Genomic DNA, 21,520 nt, shown 5'->3' on the forward strand with positions numbered 1-21,520 from the left:
CATTCAGGGAGCTCAAGAGAATATACAAACATCCATTAGAGGACTGGGCTGGGAGAGCGGTATGCAGATGCCATAATCCAGCATTTGGCAGAGGACAGCAGCAATCATTGTACCTGTGGGCCAATGACATTAATATGCACCTTCCTTGAGCACTGGTGAAAGCTCCACAGGTACTGTATTTTAGGGTAGGGGAACCTGTGGCACTGCAGATGTTCTTCAGCTCCAACTGCCATCAGCACCAGCCAGAATGGTCAGTGATGATGGAAATTATTGTGGAGGACACCTGACTTACCCACACCTATTGTATTGTAATGAGCTTGCTAATGAGCATGAATTTTCACTCCCCCCCTTTTTTTACTGGCACCTTTACTCTGAGACTCTGAGTCACCTGCCTCCACCTGTGCTCTACATATGTATTTGGAAATAACACAAATAATGCAAAAATGCCACCGGTCACCAGTGTTTTTTCATCTAAAGGTCGCTTGACTTGTGGAGCACAGCCCTTGGAAATTCTCACCACTCCTGGGAGTGAGGAATGGGCAACAATATACTTGAGCGAACTGTGCTCTTTTTTCGTTTAATGTGCAACTCACTGTTGTAGTGTAGACAGCTTCTGGGTCATCTTCTATAACTCTGGAGAGGCCAAAGTCTGACACTTTACAAACAAGATTGCTGTTGACCAGAATGTTGCGTGCTGCTAAGTCCCTGTGCACGTATCCCATATCAGCCAAGTATCTCATTCCAGCAGCAATTCCTCTCAACATCCCCACCAGCTGAATTACTGTAAATTGCCCATCATGTTTCTGAAGTAAAAGAAAGAAGCAGAGAAATGCGTCTTAGAGCAGCTGAGAGGGAAGGATAAAAACATTGTTAAAATCCTGGTGCTTTAAGGCCAGGCCTCCCACAGCCCCGTGTCTGCAAATTCCACATGTAATATGTCATTAGTGCCTCCATCTCATGCATGACTTGCCTCCCACAGCCCACATGTAAGACATGAAGTGTCGCTCTGGGCTTCACATGTGCAGTCTGTCAACCCCCACCTCCCACCCTAGCAGCAGATCAATCATAAGAGAAAGCCTATTAGTATATGAATATATATGTGTAAATCCTGATTTTCATTAAACCTTTTCCAAAGGGTAGAGAGGAATGGGTTACTCCATGAGAGCTATGAATATACTGGTCCTTAGCTTTATGTAAAAATGTATTTTGAGGGCAAGAGTATATATTACATGGCATTTATGTTGGCATCCGTGCTCCTAAAGTGTGAACTACATAATAGGAAAGTAGCTGTTGTGAGTATGGGAAGAAACATTATGATACCAATCATGAGCGCAGCCAGGATTTTTGTTAGGGGTGGCAGAACTGATGTGATTGGTCAGTTAGTTAAGTATTTCTATTGTTTTACTCGCTCTAGGGGAGGACAGCTGCCCCCCCTGCCCCTCTGGCTATGCCCATGATTACCAATATTATACTTGGGGATCCATGCAGCAGATTTAGCTTACTGATGCTAACAGTTATGCACTTTCCTTTTTGGACTTCGTAGTGTTTAGCAAGTTGTCTACCATAAATGATAAACAGTCACAAAAAGTTGTAAAATCTCTCTTAGGACTGGGGGGAGGGAATGCTTCCTTCATTTCTGAATTACTGCTGTACTTAATTTAAGGCCTCTTTCTTTTCTACAATGTTGAAAAGATACAAATATGATTTTGAAGCATGTGTTCCCACAATATGGCTTCAGGTCCCTTTCGATGATGGTAATCAAAACCACAATATCTGTCCCACATTGGATCACTTAGATGGCCAAAAATGTTTTCGTTTGATCCCGTCTGGTCTTCTAATTTCTAATCTGATTTTTCAGAGACCATTCAGAGATCTCTTAATGTTTGGCGTGTTCTCATTTTACACTGAAAATGTTTTATTATGCTAAATTGGTAGCATATATATTTTATTTTTGAAGTGCTATGTATGTTTCCCTCTAGCATTCACTCACCCTGAGAAATGCATCCAGAGCTCCATTCTCCATGTATTCTATTACAATCATGACTGGTTTCCCTAAAAAAGAAAGAAGAAAGGGGGGCACATTTTGTTTAAAGGAATCATAATCTGAGCAGAGTGGTTCCCTCCACTCCTGATAAAACATATGTTGTTCCTTTGAAGGGCTGAATAGTTGAGGCATGAGTGCTCCTGAAGCTTCCAAAACTGTTACTGAGATCTAAAAGGCCCTTAAATGTCTGTGTGCAGAATATGGTCATGATTCGCAAAAGTTAAACCGTACAAATCAAAATGTCAGTGCATTCTCCTGACTCCCGCTGTGTGAAGAGAATTCTGGGGAAATGACACTTCAGATAATATGAAAGGACATAAGAAACCTTATCTTCCTACATGGTATTTGAGGCTAAATGGGACTAAGAAAAATAAATATTCCAAAGTTCTTCATCTTTTCATCATCCACTGATCTTATTTCTCTCTCTCTCTAATGTTGTTGCATAAACTAAGCATTCTCTTAGTTAGTTACACATCAGAAGAAAATCTGTTAATCTATGTAGCACATCTCTGTCTTTTGAATTGCTGACTATGAAAACTTTGTAACAATGTATTGCCTTTTAGTATGTTGTCTAAAGGTCAGATCTGGTAGTTAATTACCTCTGGTAACCACCCCTTCTAAATGAACAACGTTGGGGTGATCAAACTGTCCCATGATGCTCGCCTCACAAAGAAAATCCCTTCTTTGCTTTTCAGTGAAGCCTACTTTTAAGGTTTTAATGGCCACAGCAACATCTCTCTTGCCTGGAAGCTTTAGGCGCCCACTGCATACTTCTCCAAACTCTCCTGAAATGGAAAACGTATCGTCTGTTAGGAAATCACTGATACAGGACCAGAATTACGTATGTCCAATGCATTTAGATGTCAACTGAACACTCCCACTTAATGCTATGCTAGATTTGAATCAAATCAACAAGGGCATAACCCAACCAAGGTTAAATGCCTCCAAGCTGCAGTAATTTCAATGGAAAATATTTAAGCACATGGTTGAAATCAAAGAAATATAAAAGAGCAAATGAGCAAATTTTAGCCTATTCTATAGCAACGTGAGGAAGCTATAAAAGCGAAGGACTGTGATGGCAGAGTCAATAGTACAGTACAGACAATAGTATAGCACGCAATGGTTGTGCACAACAGGAGTATCATAAACATGTTGGCAGGGAACAGAAAATTATACTGCCCTCATCAAAATCAACCACTCACAGAACTGAGAACCTTTACTCCTCAGTTGAGTGTACCACATTAGCAGAGAAACATGCTAAAGCCTGTCTGTCTGTCACACTGATACTTCATATGTTTACTTGATATAAACCGTGCATATATTTTTCTGCTTTATCACCAGGCTGTTGCAACAGTCATTTTCCTCGCAGTCTTTGCTAAGTATGACCCATGAATTGAAATATAAATAAGGCAACTACACTTAACACTTCACCACCAAAAGGACTGACATTTCCATATTTGCCTTTCAGTTTGTCAGCAGAGTTCTGAGTTTGTAGTCACAAAATCAATCAGAAAATTAATTTTCCTTTTAAAAAATCAAATTGAATCAGAATTCCACAAGAGCAGGAAAGTAAGATTGTTGTTTTGTGCTGTCTCAAGTTAATTTAACCACAGACCCTTATCTATTATCTCAGTCAAGTTCTAAGCCAGTGAGCACTTGCTGTGAATTAAGGGTTTATACAACTTTAGTCTACCAAGGTGCTATTGATTGTCTACAGATGGGCAAGCTCACACCTGCTTTGTGTTGTTGGACTGGCTCAGAAATGAGCCTTCTCTTAATTTGGGAAATGCCATGGTTAATTTCTGAACCTATTTAAACTTGCTAACTTTTTTTTTCAGAGGCAGTCTTTGTATAAGGGGGCTGCTTTGACTTCTGTAAAATCACTGGAATGGATATGGAGAAACGGTGACCCAGTTTTCCTGGAAGCAGGCCTTCAATGCAGCTAACTTGGCAAAGCAAAGCATCTTATGCCCTTTTAAAATGTGCTTCTTTTTTGGGGGGGGGGAGGTTGTTATTTTTATTTTGATTATATATAGTGTGGTTCTATATTTGGATTTTGTTCTGTGAACTGCCCTGAGACCTCTGGGTATAGGTCGTTATATAAATTCAATCAATCAATCAATGGGAACAGTTGTTTTGCATGGAGGCTCCAGCTCATGCGGGAAGGTTATCTGCATGGTGAACATGGTGAAGTTGTTGTGTCAAATCTGCTCCAAAATGTTATAATGATGCCTCTGCTGAATTTAAGAACTGGGACTTGAAGGTTATTACTCACCTCTGTGCCTGTAAATAAGTGCTTACAGTGAAAGCATGTGGTTATGCTGGCACCGAAAGCAGATATTCAAAAATAAGATTGAAGCATCCATTGAATTCCAGTGGGACAGACTGATGCATGACTTAAGATAATATTCTGAATCAGGAGTGTACATGAATTTAGTTTTAGTTAATGTCGTCATTAACATCTTCTAAGGCTGCAGTCCTATACACACTGACATTGCATGCATAGGTTTCATCTGTTTTCACATTAAGTTAAGTGAGTCCGCCTCCCCTTTTAAAAAACAACAACAAAGAGCTATTATATGTAATTTACAGCACTTGTCACACTGCTGCAGGAGTGATTTAAAGAGGGGGAAAAGAGGACTTAAAAGTACTGCATAAAACAACAGGAAATCAAAGAATGTTTCCTCCAGGAGTCCCAGGTAGTTGATACTTTTCTTGCCCATGGATACTTAATTTCACTACATGAAACAGTATAATAATAAAAGTGTCACATATCTTATTAATGCAAATAAATGGAAACAGGTTTCCAGAGCATGAACACCACTGTCTAAGTATGTGGGAAAAGGAAGAAAAGCAATGTAATGAGAGCACAATTACCATCACTCACAAGAGCTAGGATGAGGACTCCTTATAGCAATAAAATACTTTAAAAATGGAACCAATGACATTCCCCAAAGAAAAACTTATTTTGTAAAGCCAGCTTTTAGTTATAACAAACACAAATGTCGTTCTTTATATAGACACATACAAGTAAGCCTCTCTTGGAGTTTAATGGAAATATTGATGCAAATATAGCCATCAGGTGTTTAACTCAAATGCACCACCTTCTCTCAACAATATGTGAGGAGGAATGACATTATTTGCATTTGTAAAACACAATTTTCATTTCATTTTCCTAAAAGGAAATAGAAATACACACACATGTTTTGGACCACTGGACTGGTTATTTATTTATTTTACATTTATGAGCAAATGCAGCTCCAGTGCTTTTAACCACTCTGGTATAGACAAAAAGCTCCATGCGCAAGATATAATTATTTGCCTGTCATCATGATGTATGAGTTTCAATCCGAGCTAAATGGAAGAATTGTATAAGGAAGCCACAGCGAGCTTACCTGCACCGATCACACGCTCTATTTTAATACAGGAGGCATCTAACTCCTTGGCGAATTGATGGACAGCTCTATTTGGATCCTCGTAGGTTTCAGGGTCAATGTAGGTTTTGGTGCCTGGAAATTTAACTGTAATGATGTAAGAAAGCATGACTGTGATGAAGCAAAGCACTTATTGTGCAGCCAATCCCGGAATTTCATTAAGCAGAGCGCACCCTAGAACAGTGAGGCTCCTGTCGAGCCATCTAGGTAAGGCAAACGGGTGTTTCTCAGGAAACACCTCCCCATTCCTTACATTTGTGGCCAGCAAGCAATTTTGCAGGATAACCTAGCTGAGATGGGGTGAAAGGTGAAAACCCAATTCTTTCTTCCCCAGTAGAACCTGCAAGCTCTGCTGCCACAGTCACTATTCACGCCATTAACTGGCAATTGGGACAGCCAAAAGATGATACAGATTTGGCCCTGGAAGTTCTAGTTCCTGATCCCTACCTTACACTTACATTGTCTTGAGTGAATGGAGTGAATGTTTCTAACAAGTTCATTGTTTTGAGTATCTGTCCTTTATCCACATCCTGTATTCTGAAAAATATACTGAGACCTCCACCCAACTGAATCTTCCTGAAGAGAGGTAAGTGGCTTGCTGGAAGGGCAGTGGGATACCTCTGTGCCTTCTCACAACCTATTTTCATGCTGCTGGTGTTGGCCTGCTTTTGGTAGGCTTGCCAAGCAAGAGGGGGAAGATACTGTAAGGGCAGAGATCAGAAAGGTGACTATTCTGAGATGAAATATAACTGGTGCCAACCTCTTTTTTCCCCCTAACACAAAGTGGCATCACATTTTGACAGTCTTATCTGTCTCTGACATATAAATAATATACCTTCTTGGGCTCTCTCTTGTTTCATTTATCCACAAGATTCTGTCATATCTTCCCCAACTGTGAGTGTACTGGTGAGTAGGAAAATGTGCAGATCAGTATTGTAGAAAGTGAATGCAAAGTTTCCCCACCCTTCAGAATTTCACACTGATCTTCCCGACCAAATGTTGGATAGCCATAAATTGCTGCTCTGAACTCCTTTGGGAGAAAGGGTGATATATAAATTTAATTAGTAAATGAATAATATAGGGCAAATGGTGTGTTTAGATTGTTTCTTTGGGACACAGTTACACCTGTAGTTTGAGCACACTGGTTTGTTTGTTTGTTTGTATGTTTGTCTGTCTGTCTGACGGTCTGTTTGTGGTGGTGGTGGTGTCGGCAGTAGGGAGGTTATGGGATGAAATACAAGAAGCAGAATGCTCTCTCCTAGACAGTACAATGGCCTAATCACCAAGATATGGGGTTGAGAAAAGAAGTTTTCAGACACAGATTCCATCAATTTTGAGAAAGGTCTTAATGAAATAGTCATGGGCAACATATTCAGCAGGTATCACATGTTTCAAACTGCAGCAGCTATATTATTAAAAATAATGCCATGGGAAAAGAATGCTAGTGATGTGGAGGTCATCCACGGAGCTGAATAGGCATACTGAGGATCTGCAAGAAATTATTTCACATCATCCCCAGAGGTTACTTTTGCTGCACTGTATTTTTCAATAGGTTTAGTGCTAATCATAATAATAATGGCTCAGCTTCTGGAGCTGATAAGGGCTCATTTTTTATTTACGTCCCCAACCAGAAGGGAAAGAGAGCAGAAAACAATAGGTTAACTGCCTATATTGTGCTCTCAAGCAAGCAGATGGAGAATGAGCCATCTTCTTGTGCTTGCGATAAGGAGCCTGGATTGGAGGTAACCTTGTGAATCGTAAATGGGTCTCTGATGGTACTTTATTCAAGCTGTCATAAAACATTTTGACAGGCCAACGCTTTCTTGGCATACCAACGTGAAATAGTGCTCCCTCAGATTCAAAGACATTGTTAAAAGAAAATGGTAGGAGGAAACAAAATGTAAATTGCAATTGGTTGACTAAACTCTTCCATTGTGTTATACCTTTAAAAACGTAGCACTTGGGATCATTCAAAGTTGAGGGGAATTGAATGGGAAGACTGGACATTCTATTAAATTCACTGATCTGAAAGCTAGTTAAAAGGATTGCTGTTTCAGGTTACTGTGAAAATCCAGTCTGATGTTTTAGCATATAAGAAAATTGTCTGTATACCACAGGAACAAAAGGATGCAAAATTGGAAATCATCAGTGACTTCAAGACTGTGTTTTGTTTCTCCCCAGAAACAATGATCATATCAAATTAAATACTATGCTTTTTATCAAAAGGCTCTAAAAATGTAGTCAAGTAAAGATGAAAATCATAAGACTTTCGGGTTGGCTTCATAGTTGGTAATCTTTTCTGACAGACTGTAAGCTTCCCTAGATATTGGATAACTAGATTTCTTGAAAGGGATACAATGAAGGAATGAAGTGTTATTTTCAATTTCAGTTTCTGACTATTAAGACTAGGCTGTTAACCTATTTACATTTTCTTTCCCTAAAACATATCATCTAAAAATAGTGCATGCTGGGGAAAAGCATTCTCCAGCTAGCACTTTCACTTTCCCTGTAGACACATGTAAAGGGGAAAAAATGCTTAATTTCATTTCTTTCTCAGACATCACTCGGTAGGGAATATTGAAAAGACCTTAAAGTATTTTAAGGATATGAAGAGCCTCACTACAACTAAAATAAGATGGTGTTACTAAGATTCTAATCCTTCAGAGGAGCTTCATTTCAACAGTGGGATATTTGCAAATGCTTCATTTTTAAAACAACAACATGCACTCAGAACGTGATAACCCTGATTGCTATTACTATTTTCCATTTATTAGGTAAAGTGCCCTGCAAGGCTTGAATGAGGCAGGAATGGTTTCAATCCGTAGTTTAATGAAGTGATTTAAGTATTGACATATCTAGACTTAGAGAGAATGAATGAACTCAGGCTGATCAAATTTTATGAAAGGCGGAAAGGTGAAAGAGAAAACTTGATGTGACTTTGACTTGAGTCTCTGGATAGCATCACCAAATACTAAACACTAAGGAACCACCAGAACAGCACTTATTTGGCTACTGTTTTCAATGCTGTTTCATTTTCTCCCGATTATTAAAATCTATGTTAGCAACAAATTCCACATAGTAATAAACTATTACAAACAGAACACTGACAACCAGCCACTTTGTTACATTAAAACTAGTCTGGTGATATGGTGGCAAAAAATTGCTAAAATATCTCCACCTTCATCTACAGGCAAAAAATAACTCCTAAACTTATTGATAAGAAAATTATAAATCAGAAAGGTTGTATTTAGGCTTCACAATAACTTTCCCTTAAGTGTATTGAATGACTTTTTTGTTGAATTGTAGAATGACCCTGTATTCATCCAGATGTTATTATCAGCCACTCTGATTCTTAATTTACTATATTTCCTTTGATGAATCAGTCATTTGCTTCAGGAAGCACCAGTGCAAAACATGAATTCATAGCACCCAGGTTGTAAGGGCAATATTATGAACCTAACTGTAAAAAAAAAATGGCCTACCACTAACTACAAGCTGAGATCCATTTCTTCAGAAAATATGCATGGTCTTATCAGGGCTGGTCTTCAAGTGGTTGCTAAATACCAAGTTTTATTCAGAGTGGCCCTATTCAAATTAATGGAGCAAATTTACTCATGTTCATTAATTTCAACTGGTCTACTATGAGTAAAACTTTGCCAAATTCTGTGTTTGGCTGATTTAAATGTGTTGTGCTTTTTCAATGCATTATTGTTTCTAGAATCATAGAATCATAGAGTTGGAAGAGACCACAAGGGCCATCGAGTCCAACCCCCTGCCAAGCAGGAAACACCATCAGAGCACTTCTGACATATGGTTGTCAAGCCTCTGCTTAAAGACCTCCGAAGAAGGAGACTCCACCACACTCCTTGGCAGCAAATTCCACTGTCGAACAGCTCTTACTGTCAGGAAGTTCTTCCTAATGTTTAGGTGGAATCTTCTTTCCTGCAGTTTGGATCCATTGCTCCGTGTCCGCTTCTCTGGAGCAGCAGAAAACAACCTTTCTCCATCCTCTATGTGACATCCTTTTATATATTTGAACATGGCTATCATATCACCCCTTAACCTCCTTTTCTCCAGGCTAAACATGCCCAGCTCCCTTAGCCGTTCCTCATAAGGCATTGTTTCCAGGCCTTTGACCATTTTGGTTGCCCTCCTCTGGACACGTTCCAGTTTGTCAGTGTCCTTCTTGAACTGTGGTGCCCAGAACTGGACACAGTACTCCAGGCGAGGTCTGACCAGAGCAGAATACAGTGGCACTATTACTTCCCTTGATCTAGATGCTATACTCCTATTGATGCAGCCCAGAATTGCATTGGCTTTTTTAGCTGCCGCGTCACACTGTTGGCTCATGTCAAGTTTGTGGTCAACCAAGACTCCTAGATCCTTTTCACATGTACTGCTCTCAAGCCAGGTGTCACCCATCTTGTATTTGTGCCTCTCATTTTTTTTGCCCAAGTGCAATACTTTACATTTTTCCCTGTTAAAATTCATCTTGTTTGTTTTGGCCCAGTTCTCCAATCTGTCAAGGTCGTTTTGAAGTGTGATCCTGTCCTCTGGGGTGTTAGCCACCCCTCCCAGTTTGGTGTCATCTGCAAATTTGATCAGGATGCCCTTGAGTCCATCATCCAAGTCGTTGATAAAGATGTTGAATAAGACCGGGCCCAAGACAGATCCCTGTGGCACCCCACTAGTCACTCTTCTCCAGGATGAAGAGGAACCATTGATGAGCACCCTTTGGGTTCGGTCAGTCAGCCAGTTACAAATCAACTGAGTGGTAGCAAAGTCAAGACCGCATTTTACCAGCTTCTTTACAAGAATATGATGGGGCACCTTGTCAAATGCCTTGCTGAAATCAAGGTAGGCTACATCCACTGCGTTCCCTTCATCTACCAGGCTTGTAATTCTTTCAAAAAATGAGATCAGGTTAGTCTGACATGACTTATTTTTCAGAAATCCATGCTGACTATTGGTGATCACAGCATTCCTTTCTAGGTGCTCACAGACTGTTTGCTTAATGATCTGCTCCAGAATCTTCCCTGGTATTGATGTCAGACTGACTGGGCGGTAATTATTTGGGTCCTCTCTTTTCCCCTTTTTGAAAATAGGGACAACATTTGCCCTCCTCCAGTCTGCCGGGACTTCGCCTGTTCTCCAGGAATTCTCAAAGATGACTGCCAGTGGTTCTGAGATCACATCTGCCAGTTCTTTTAATACTCTTGGATGCAGTTCATCTGGCCCTGGAGACTTGAATACATCTAAACTAGCCAAGTATTCTTGTACTATCTCCTTAGTTATTCTGGGCTGTGTTTCCCCTGCTGAATCATTTGCTCCAAATTCTTCAGGTCGGGCATTGTTTTCTTTATCGGAGAAGACTGAGGCAAAGAAGGCATTGAGGAGTTCAGCCCTTTCTGTGTCCCCTGTTCGCATTTCACCATCTTCTCCTCTGAGTGACCCCACTGTTTCTTTGTTCTTCCTTTTGCTACAGACATACCCATAAAAGCCTTTTTGTTGCTTTTAACCTCTCTAGCAAGCCTGAGTTCATTCTGTGCTTTAGCTTTTCTGACTTTGTGTCTACACGTGCTGGCTATTTGTTTGAATTCCTCTTTGGTGGTTTCCCCCCTTTTCCATTTTTTGTACACATCCTTTTTTAATCTTAACTCAGTTAAAAGTTCTTTAGATAGCCACCTTGGCTTCTTTAGGCACCTTCCATGTTTCCGCCTCATTGGTATTGCCTGAAGTTGTGCTTTTACTATCTCCCTCTTAACAAACTCCCAGCCATCATGAACTCCCTTTCCTTTTAGTATTACTCTCCATGGGATCTCACCCAGCACTTCCCTAAGTTTTATGAAGTCGGCTTTCTTAAAGTCAAGAAATTGAGTCCTAGTATGCTTGGCTGCTCCTTTCCGCTGTATAGTAAACTTCAGAAGAGCATGATCACTCGCGCCTAATGATCCTTCCACTTCTACCCCACTAACCAGGTCATCAACATTGGTTAGGACCAGATCTAAAATAGCTGTTCCTCTTGTTGCTTCTCCCACTTTCTGGACAATGAAGTTGTCTGCAAGGCCAGTGAGGAATCTGTTTGACCTTTTGCTCTTGGCTGAGTTTGACATCCAACAAATATCCGGGTAATTGAAGTCCCCCATTACTACTATCTCCCTTCCTTTTGCATGCTTGGCCATCTGTTCCAGGAAGGCATCATCTATGTCCTCCGTTTGGCTTGGGGATCTATAGTAAACTCCCATAATGAGGTCACTGTTATTCTTCTCTCCCTTAATTTTGACCCAAATGCTCTCACTTTGGCTTTGAGGTTCTAAATCTTGGATCTCTTCACAGGTATACATATCCCTGACATATAACGCCACTCCTCCTCCTTTCTTGTCTGGTCTGTTTCTCTGAAATAGATTGTATCACTCCATTATTACATTCCAATCGTGGGACTTATCCCACCAGGTTTCAGTGATGCCTATTATGTCATATTTAGTTTGCTGTACCAAGAGCTCAAGTTCATCGTGTTTATTTCCCATGCTTTGTGCATTAGTGTACAGACATTGAAGTCCATTAATCATTCCCCCGTGTCTCTTATTTAAGGATTTTTTCCTCCCACCACTAGGTCTGCGTGCTATTTGCTCCATTTGGTCTATGACATTTAGATGATCATCTTCATCAATTGATAGACTCCTACCTTCAGGAGCACTGTCTCCCTCCCCCACATTAGTCAGTTTAAAGCCCTCCTGATGAGGTTTCTGAGATTTTTGGCAAAAACATTCCTCCCAACTGTTGTGAGGTGCAGCCCATCGCTTGCCAGAAGTCCATCTTCAAGAAACTGCAGTCCGTGATCCAAGAATCCAAACCGTTCCTGTTTACACCATTTGCGAAGCCAGCTGTTCACTTCCACTATTTTTCCCTCTCTCCCTGGGCCACGTCGTTCAACTGGGAGGACAGATGAGATGACAATTTGTGCATTTAATTGCTTCCATTTCCTGCCCAGAGCCTCGTAGTCTCTTTTGATCTTCTGGAAGCTATTGCTTGCAGTGTCATTGGTTCCCACATGAACCAAGAGGAAGGGGTATTTGTCAGTGGGCTTTATGATTCCTTGGAGTCGTTCAGTTACATCTTGGATCTTAGCCCCGGGGAGACAGCACACTTCCCGAGACATCTTGTCAGGCCCACAGATCACTGCTTCTGTTCCCCTCAGTAGGGAATCTCCTATCACCACTACACGCCTCCTCTTAGGTTTGGTCAGGGTTGTCCGTTCCAAGGTCGCCTGCACATTCCCTGAGGACTGACTTTGCTGCTCGCCTTCATATACCTGATCGACTGTAACGAGGGAGAGATCCTCAAATGGAGTCTGCTCTTCATCTTCCATTCTAGGGGAGAGGACCTCAAAGCGATTGTGTATTTCTAAACAATCAGAGCGAACCCTGGGCCTCCTACTTCTTTGCGTCATGTTTCTCCATATATCTGGCTCCTGTGTTGGTGAACTAGCCTCCTTCTCAGGGGAGTCCCCTGTCTCCTCCTTGGTGGAGACGGTGTGCTCTGTTGCTTCCAAGAAGAGCTCCAGCTCTCTAATTCTTTGGAGCGTAGCTACACGTTCCTCCAGTTTCTGGGCTTTGTCTTTTAAGAGGGCAATCAACATGCAATTGCTGCAGGTAAAGCTGCCTGCAACCTTTGGCAAGATGGCAAACATTTCGCAGGAACCGCAGGCGACTGCAGCTGTTCCCTCACCCTCCATCTTGAGAACGTGTCGTTGGGGGTGGCTACAGCGGTCCTCCATCATAAAAAGTGTGAAGACAGGACAAATAACTCCCCCCCAAAAAAACCTAGGTCTCCCCCAACAAACGTTTGAGGCTAGCTCCCCTAAATCTAAAAGATGGATCAAACTGCGCGCGCTGCTAGGCGCGCGCCGCTGCCCTGCAAGCTCTGATAAGCTCCTCCCACAGCTAATCCCTGCCTCAACAGAAACCCTGCCCCCTCTGACCTTTGCACAGGGAGAGCAGCTAATCAGCCACAAAGAAACACACACACAAGAAAACTCTTTTGCTTCTTCAGCTGCTGCCCTGCCCTTCTCTTTTCTTAGTTGGGAGGTATTTTGTTGTTGTAGGCATTTTGTTGCTTTTCTAGTTATTGCAGTTTGTGTGTTTTGAAACTGTTTTGTAAGGGCAGTGTGCCCTGATTATTATTATTATTATTATTATTATTATTATTATTATTATTATCATCATCATCATCACCACCACCACCACCACCACCACCATATTTTATACTGCTTTTGTAAACTGCTTTGTGAGAGCAGGATGTTCTGAAAGATAGGTTGCAAATTTTTTAAATAAAGAATTACATTGCAACATAAAAAGGAAGAGTCAAGACCAAGGGCAGCGACTCAACATCTAGACAACCAAAGGGATTTTTCAGGCCCTTTATTTCTACTGCACTGCTGAAAGTCAGGGAACCCTCTCAAAGAACCTTCAAAGCAATGGAAGAGGTTCTAGTAGAAAGTTAAAATCACCATACGCCTAGTACACATGCTGGGGAAGATTGTTGGGCTGTATCTGAAATATTAATTAATTAATTACCCACAGGAACGATTTTTTGGATGAAGCCTAAAATATTAATTTGTGTATCATAACTCTAGATGCTCCACAGAAATTCATGACTTTACTTTATCAATCATACAAATACCTTGCCTCTTTATAGAGGAAATTTTTGATTAGAGTGAATAATCTACACAATGCATGAACCAGTACCACAATGGTGCCTACACACTGTTAATTAATCTTGCATCTTTTTTCTATTTAATGTGAAGGGAACAAATTTAAGACTTATTTTCACAAGTGAACAGCTTCTTTGGAGGCGCAATGGCAGTGGAGCCTGTCAAGTTCTGCAAGGGCAACACAGAGACAGATGAGGGAGCTAGCAGAGACTGCCATCTCATGGACTGGGCAGATGAAGACAGGCAGGTGGTGGTTGGAGGAGGACAGAGGTTGGTGGGGCAGTGCCCCATTACCCTGAAAGGACCAGCCTCCACTGCACAATGGAAAAATAAAAGTTTAATTTTTACCAAGTCATGTTTGAATAACCTATATCACTCAGTCTAATTTGCACTGCTCAATCTATTTGTTAATTAAGTAACCAGATTTAAAAAGGAGATTTGAATTGATTTAAATTGAAATCCATGGGAAAGGCAACATACAATCAATTTTCATTGAATCACCACCAGAAAGCATCAGAAATCGCTGTGGGAACTGATGGACAACCCAAAAGAAAACAAAAGTACGTTGGAACTTTTGGTGTGTATTTCAAAATTATTCTCCCCTCCTAAATGTATGCTATAATTCTTCAATCAATTATACATTCTGATTGCAGAACAATGTAATTCATCAACAACTAGATTTTATATGCAGACAATCATTTGGAATCTGATCATACCCGAAATATTGTTATGGGAGGAAAGACTTTACTGAGCAGACAAAGGTGACTACAAGATGTTTCTGCTGAAATGTAAGTGATGTTATCAACAGAGATCAACTTTAACAGGATCTAGGCAGCTCTGAGTTCACTAAGCATAGCAGCTGGAGAGCAAATATGATATTACACACAACTATTTCTGATCCTCTTCTATGTAATGCTGATTTTATTAAGGTTTTTTTAAAAAAAATATCGATAAAACTCAAGATTGCACTGACATACTAATTGGTTGATTGGCCTATTTTCTTCACCGGTTATTCTAAGTTCTATAAGTATTATGTTGGCTAATCACTGAGACAAATTTAGAAATATAGTTTTTACTGAATTGCCTTAAGCTTTGGGCAACGGATGAATCCTAACTTTCCTGCACAAATAATAAAAATAAATCAAATAGCTATTGGGCCAACAGCAATCAATCACAGTATCTCAGAGGGAACCATTAGGATATTATGAAACACTTATTCAAAAGCAACCAAAGGAAAAATGTGGATTGGAGACAACTATATATCATCCAAATGTACAGCAATAAAATCTGCCATGTGAACAGTGTTGATTTTATTCTATGTACTTTTGGAAGAGGTCATACTTCTTTTACAGTTTTTAACTTCACACTTGCCGTTTACACAGCATTTTAAAATTTATTATAGTTGTTCCTCTGCAAGAATGTTGTTTTTGTATTGTGTCTATTCTATTACTGCCAGTCCCAATGCATTATAATTGGCCTGGAAATTCTTGGGGGAAATAACAGCAAAACACTTACAATGAAAGTAAAGTTCTTCATCTCCTTCTTGATCAGCTTTGCTATAGCCACAGTGCCTGTAAAAAAAGAGAGAAGGGCATTTTCACAAAAATAATATATAACTACAGGTTGATTTTCCCCTTCCCCCATTGTGAAAACTAGATATGAAATGGATATAAGAGGACATATAAATATAAAATCCTTTTATGTTTTAAACTCATCCTTAAGTAGAACCCGTATACTGCTATGGCTCACACAAAAATTTGTTGGAAAGTGTGCATGTATGAGGAGTGGTGCATTTCAATAACCACTTAGTGAATTTGCCTTCCAATCCACAGGTGAAAAGTACTTCAGCACACACATTAAGAATTGTTGATTCCACACAGCAACCCATCCAATGCGTTCCTTTTCAAATATCTAGAGGGCTGTCACATGAACGGTGGAAGAAGCTTGTTTTCTCCTGCTCCTGAGGCTAGGACCAATACCAATGGCTTCAAGTTACAAGAAAGGATATTCTAACGAAACATCAGGATGAACTTTCTCAGGGTAAGAGCTGTTCTGACAATAGAATGGACTCCCTTGGAAGGTAGTAGACTCTCATTGGAGGTTTTAAACAGAAGTTGTGGGGGCATCTGTCATGGATGCTTTAGTTGAGTTTCCTGCATTGCAGGGGGTTGGACTAGATATCTACAATTCTATTATTTCCTACACTTTTCATGTATCACAAAGGTATTTTGGTCCCCAAAGGTTAGGGTTAGGCCCTTGGGATCTTGGCCTCTGCCATGAATATTACGGAAGAGTCAATGAACAAATTCAAATAACCAATCACTCTAGTTGCTTAAGTTCATGGAATGTCCCTGTCATGTTTTTGTGAAATAGCTATCAATAAAACAAAGCTTTTAGCCAAACCATGCTTTGAGTGGAAAATATTACAATATTTAAGTTGAAAACCCTACAGATGCCAATGCATGGCCCAAGAAAAAATTCTTAAAATATAATTCATATAAACTAGCTATTAACAACTCTCTTAATATCCATAAGCAGTACCTTCGTCCAATGATGAAGCCAAAAACCATGAAGACCAGAATGATAGTGCCTGCCACAGCTACCACAGCTATGATTATTACAGGATTCTGTTCACTGGAGACAGCAGTGGCTGCCAACAAGAAAAAGAAGAGAGAAAATGTTAAAGATGAATCCAATATGCCGTTCTGAAACAGATTCTGGCACGATTCTACAACTTTAGAGACTATTGTGGGTATACAGGTTATCTCTTTTTTAACCCCAAAAGGCAGGATAGACATTTTATGTCTTAGCTACAATCAGGTCTGCTGCATTATCCTGGCAAAGGTCCTGAGTCTAACTACAGTTTGACAGGCACAGAAATTCAACATGTGCAGTTTTGCCCTCGCTACATGTCTATATTACGAAAAGGTGCCTACTGGGTTTTTCCAAGCTGCTAAAGACACAAAAGGATATCTGTGGGGGGTGGGGTGGGGAAGCAGCAATCTCAGCATGGGATAGGAGAATATTGAAATATTTATGAAGGTTGATAGTTACAGATGAAGGCTGCAATCCTATACACAATAACACAACAAAAAGTCCCGCTGAACTTTTTTAACAGACACACATAGGGTTGCATTGTTAGGCTGTAATCATATTCACCAGCGAATACATCCCACTGAACTAAACAGACTTGATTTATGAAAGACATGCAGAGGATTGTACTGCCAGTTACAAGTATTTCAAAACTGCACTAAACAATTATGGATTTAGATCTATTTCCATCACCTTTAATACGGTAAGTTCCATTAGCAATCACTGTAGATTAAATAAACTCAGAATAGGCACAGATATCTCAACGCCCAGATTCAGTGGCTGGAGAGGGTTTATGAGGTAGGTGTGGTTATGCCCATCACAGAGCCTGCCCGATGTGCCTGTGGAGAACGCTGCAGGTGCAGATCTACTGCTGTCGGTGACTAGAATTACACTCCAAAATAGAGTGTTCTGAGAGTGTGACTAGGTAAAGGTAAAGGGACCCCTGACCATTAGGTCCAGTCATGACCGTCTCTGGGGTTGCAGCGCTCATCTCGCTTTATTGGCTGAGGGAGCCAGCGTACAGCTTCCGGGTCATGTGGCCAGCATGACTAAGCCGCTTCTGGTGAACCAGAGCAGCGCACGGAAACGCCGTTTACCTTCCTGCCTATTTATCTACTTGCACTATGACGTGCTTTCGAACTGCTAGTTTGGCAGGAGGAGGGACCGAGCAACGGGAGCTCACCCCGTCACAGGGATCCGAACCGCCGACCTTCCGATCATCAAGTCCTAGGCTCTGTGGTTTAACTCACAGCACCACCCGTGTCCCTTGAGAGTGGGACTAGGGCAGCTTTAAATTCATTGGCTCCAAAAGCCCCTATGTTTCCTCAAGGGACTCCATGATTGGGCCTGTTATCTACTTCATTCTGGAGCTGTCTTAATTCCTCAAATGGTTTTAGAGGGGTGATTATTATTATTTTTTTTAGAAGAACCACTTGAGACGGAGGAAATGTGTTGTTCCCTGTTACTTCCTGCTCCTGGCAAGCTGGCAGACTTAAGAAGTGTCACATTGTCTCACCACTTCACTCCCTCGCTCCCACTAAGAATTGTTACATATTAATAAAAGTAATAAAAGCAATAGCGATGAGTGTACGTTTTACAAACTCTCATTCACATGTTAGCAACTTTTTCTAAAACTGAAAATAATTCAGACTTTTCACTTATTTTCTTCTGGTTCTGAAAAGAATGGTCCATACTGAAGTTACATAAATAAGATCTGAAAACTGCATGAACATCTCCAGTATCAGTAACTTATTTACTGCGCTAAACTCCAATAACAAGAATTCTGGCCCCAGAAACCATGTCACTTATGTCAGAAGAAGAAGAAAAAACCCTTAAGAATGAGTCATAGGGAGACAATAGCTAACTAGGAACAAAGAGGTGAGAAGTTTAATATTAACTTTTTTAAAAAGTGTTAAATAAATAAACCTGCCAGACAATGAATTATTGTGTATTATGTATACTTTAAAAAATAAATAAAGTTGCTTTATATGAACATCTGGTCAGACATGTAGTCTGGAGAGAAGCCGAACTGGATAGTTTTGATGTGGAATAGTCTCCCTTTTTTGATTATATAAATTGGGAGATTCATAGAAATACTCCTCCCATGACTCATTCCTCATTGTGGTTGGGCTATATAGACTCATCTTAAAAACTTGGCTATATGTAACAATATCTCTGTAATTAGATTTTTTAATACTGAATATGTTATTGTATAGTTATGTGTTAGTTTGCCCATATGTTTATGATATATCAATAAAAATTAAAATAAATGAATCTCCAATCCATGCAGTTTTCCAGTGGAGAATTCAAAGCATAAGGCCACTCTGTTCTTGTGGCATAGTTTTCAGGGTGTGGGGGTGACTATGAGTTGAAAGTTGAAAGGTATAACTAATCTGGGTCTCCCCTGCAGGCTTAGGCACTGAACCAGCCTGACATCTAATGACAGACTTGAGACTTCAGGTGAGAGGCAGAAAACAAGTGGCACTGATGTGCTATCAAGAAAGAAATGAGGGGTCCACAAATTCAGATGCTCATTAAAATAAGACATATACATACTCAACCAGGGGCTGTTTTCACAGGGCAACTGTTGTCTCCCCAAGTACCATTCCAACCTTTCTTACCAAGACACAGTGTTTTCATTTATATTGATGCTCTTAATTGGCATAAGATATAATTAAAGTTTTACACTTGACATACATCAAACAAGCTTGCTTCTCAAGGAAAAAGAAAACAAGTGAAGTAAAAAGGGAAAAGAAATATGAAGGAGGAACGTGTCATAATGTAAGATTAATAAAAATATTTTTTAAAAAAAGATGCAATTAATTTTTACCTGTGGCTTCCTCTAGTGTAGCAACATCTAGCCTAGGGCTATAATTTCCATAGCCAGCAGCAGTAAACGCACGAATCTGGAAAACATAAACTGTTCCTGGTTTCAGATTATTCACCGATACAGAGGTGGCTCTGGTTTTCACTGTTGAGTAAGTTCTCTCCCTTTGGTCCTGGAAAAGCAAAGATAAATGACTGGATAGTATTCAAACCAGAGATTTCAAATGTGTTCCATTACACCAATGGCTGTATAACAGCCCCTGGTCCTGGCACTTTATTTCAATTTGCTACAAAGACCATCTCCTCCCCGCCACTCCCAAGACTATCCATGGTGCTCGCTTTGCTTATGCGATCACAACCGGGGGGGGGGGATAAAGAAATAAATGGATTCCCCTGCTCTTCATTTGTTCCTGCCCACCCATTTTGTTTGTTTTTTGGCAGCTCAGCTTTTGGAAGAAGCCGCCAGGGCTCACACTTCCTTCTCAAAGCTCAAGGCCTTACTTACTGGGCTCTGGGAATGTCATTGCCTTTTTGTATTTCATTGTATGATGCTTTAGTTTCTGTTGGCTGATCATCAGTTGGCTCAAATAGTGTATTAAGTCAGGTTTTAAGTAACACAGCAAGCTATATCTCCATGCAATTTATTTATTTCCCACCACCTTGCCCTGGACCTCTGAAAATGGGGTATTTTATTGTTCCTTCATATAATTTTTTACTTTCATTTAGGCAGATAAAGAGTAAGTCATTCTGCATGACCCTGCTGTGTCTTCTGGGTGAAGATTCAATGTGGAAAAGGAGGTCCTCTGACTGTAACAGCTGTCCATGAGCTACAGGAGATATGTGTGTGCACTGCTTTGCAAGGGACAAAGAAAATCAATTTGGAACAAAACAAAACAAAATAAGTTGAGTTTTAATAGTGCGTGAAAATTATTTTATGCTGCTTGTGAATGGTTTTGGTTGCATGGTTTTACTGGGCTTTCCTCCTATCAATCTTAATGCTTTAAATTCTTTGTTTATGTTTTATGTTTTATTTATTTTTAAAACGATCCACCTAGAGGGCATATTGGAAGATCTATAAATGTTACAAATGAATAATAAAGAAGAGCTCTATGGGTGGACGACTGTGCACACGTGTGAATCTGCATGTCTGCTATAACTAGTGAACTGCTGATAAGAGCATTCAATTTCCATGGAAAAACCTAAGCTTGGGTTAAACCATAAATTACCTGAACCTATTATAGGATGGAGCCCATTTGGAAGTTTCTCTGTGAAAGCTTCACTAGAGCACTTCTCAGCTCCTACTTTCCATTAATTTCAGTGGGGCTCACAGAGAGCTTTGCATGGACAGGCGGAGTCCCCCCAACCCCAGGTGACCCCTGTTCGGAATAATGACTCAAGATAACGTGCTATGGGATTAATTTTTTTTTTGTTAGGGATTGTAGGGAAAGATCTGCCAAAAAAGCTGAAAAACATCTTCATGTATGCGACAACGACCACAAGAGTTCTAATAGCACAAGGATGGAAGACTGAAGAAACCCCAACTAAAGAATCATGGCAAGAAAAATTGATGGACTATGCAGAATGGCAAAACTGACATATAAGCTACAGGACAAGGATAACTCTGACTTTAAAGATGAATGGGAACCCTTTACAAAGTATTTGAAGATGCAACAAAGCGAACTGGACTCCTTGGCTGGCTTTGAATAAGCATTCACAAATTTTTTATTGATAATAATCAGCTAAATAGTTTGAGGATCTATACATCTGTGTAACATGCAGAAAACAGAATTCTCAGAGAAATCAAAGACTGGAACTGAGGGAAGCTGGGGTTTTGTGTGGGAGGGTGGGGGGAGGGAGGAAAAATGGTGGGGGAAATAAGGAACATATGTTATATGTTTTATAAAAAAATTG

General features: G+C 40.3%; 1 protein-coding gene across 4 annotated transcripts in view; it reads right to left on the reverse strand.

The window, feature by feature from the left end:
• EPHA7 (EPH receptor A7) overlaps window positions 1–21,520 on the reverse strand; it is a 182,651-nt gene that overhangs the window by 22,025 nt on the left and 139,106 nt on the right. For 3 of the 4 annotated variants that reach the window (XM_053381486.1, XM_053381487.1, XM_053381485.1), the window contains 7 exons: window positions 19,614–19,782; window positions 16,733–16,841; window positions 15,707–15,762; window positions 5,440–5,565; window positions 2,644–2,829; window positions 1,991–2,052; window positions 594–803 (listed from right to left, as the gene is read on the reverse strand). In XM_053381486.1, coding sequence (XP_053237461.1) covers window positions 594–803; window positions 1,991–2,052; window positions 2,644–2,829; window positions 5,440–5,565; window positions 15,707–15,762; window positions 16,733–16,841; window positions 19,614–19,782 — 918 coding nt within the window. The remainder of the gene's footprint in view (window positions 1–593; window positions 804–1,990; window positions 2,053–2,643; window positions 2,830–5,439; window positions 5,566–15,706; window positions 15,763–16,732; window positions 16,842–19,613; window positions 19,783–21,520) is intronic. The other variant, XM_053381484.1, reaches the window with a different exon arrangement.

Source organism: Podarcis raffonei, chromosome 3, assembly GCF_027172205.1.
Source record: "Podarcis raffonei isolate rPodRaf1 chromosome 3, rPodRaf1.pri, whole genome shotgun sequence".
In the NCBI taxonomy this organism is placed as follows: domain Eukaryota; kingdom Metazoa; phylum Chordata; class Lepidosauria; order Squamata; family Lacertidae; genus Podarcis; species Podarcis raffonei.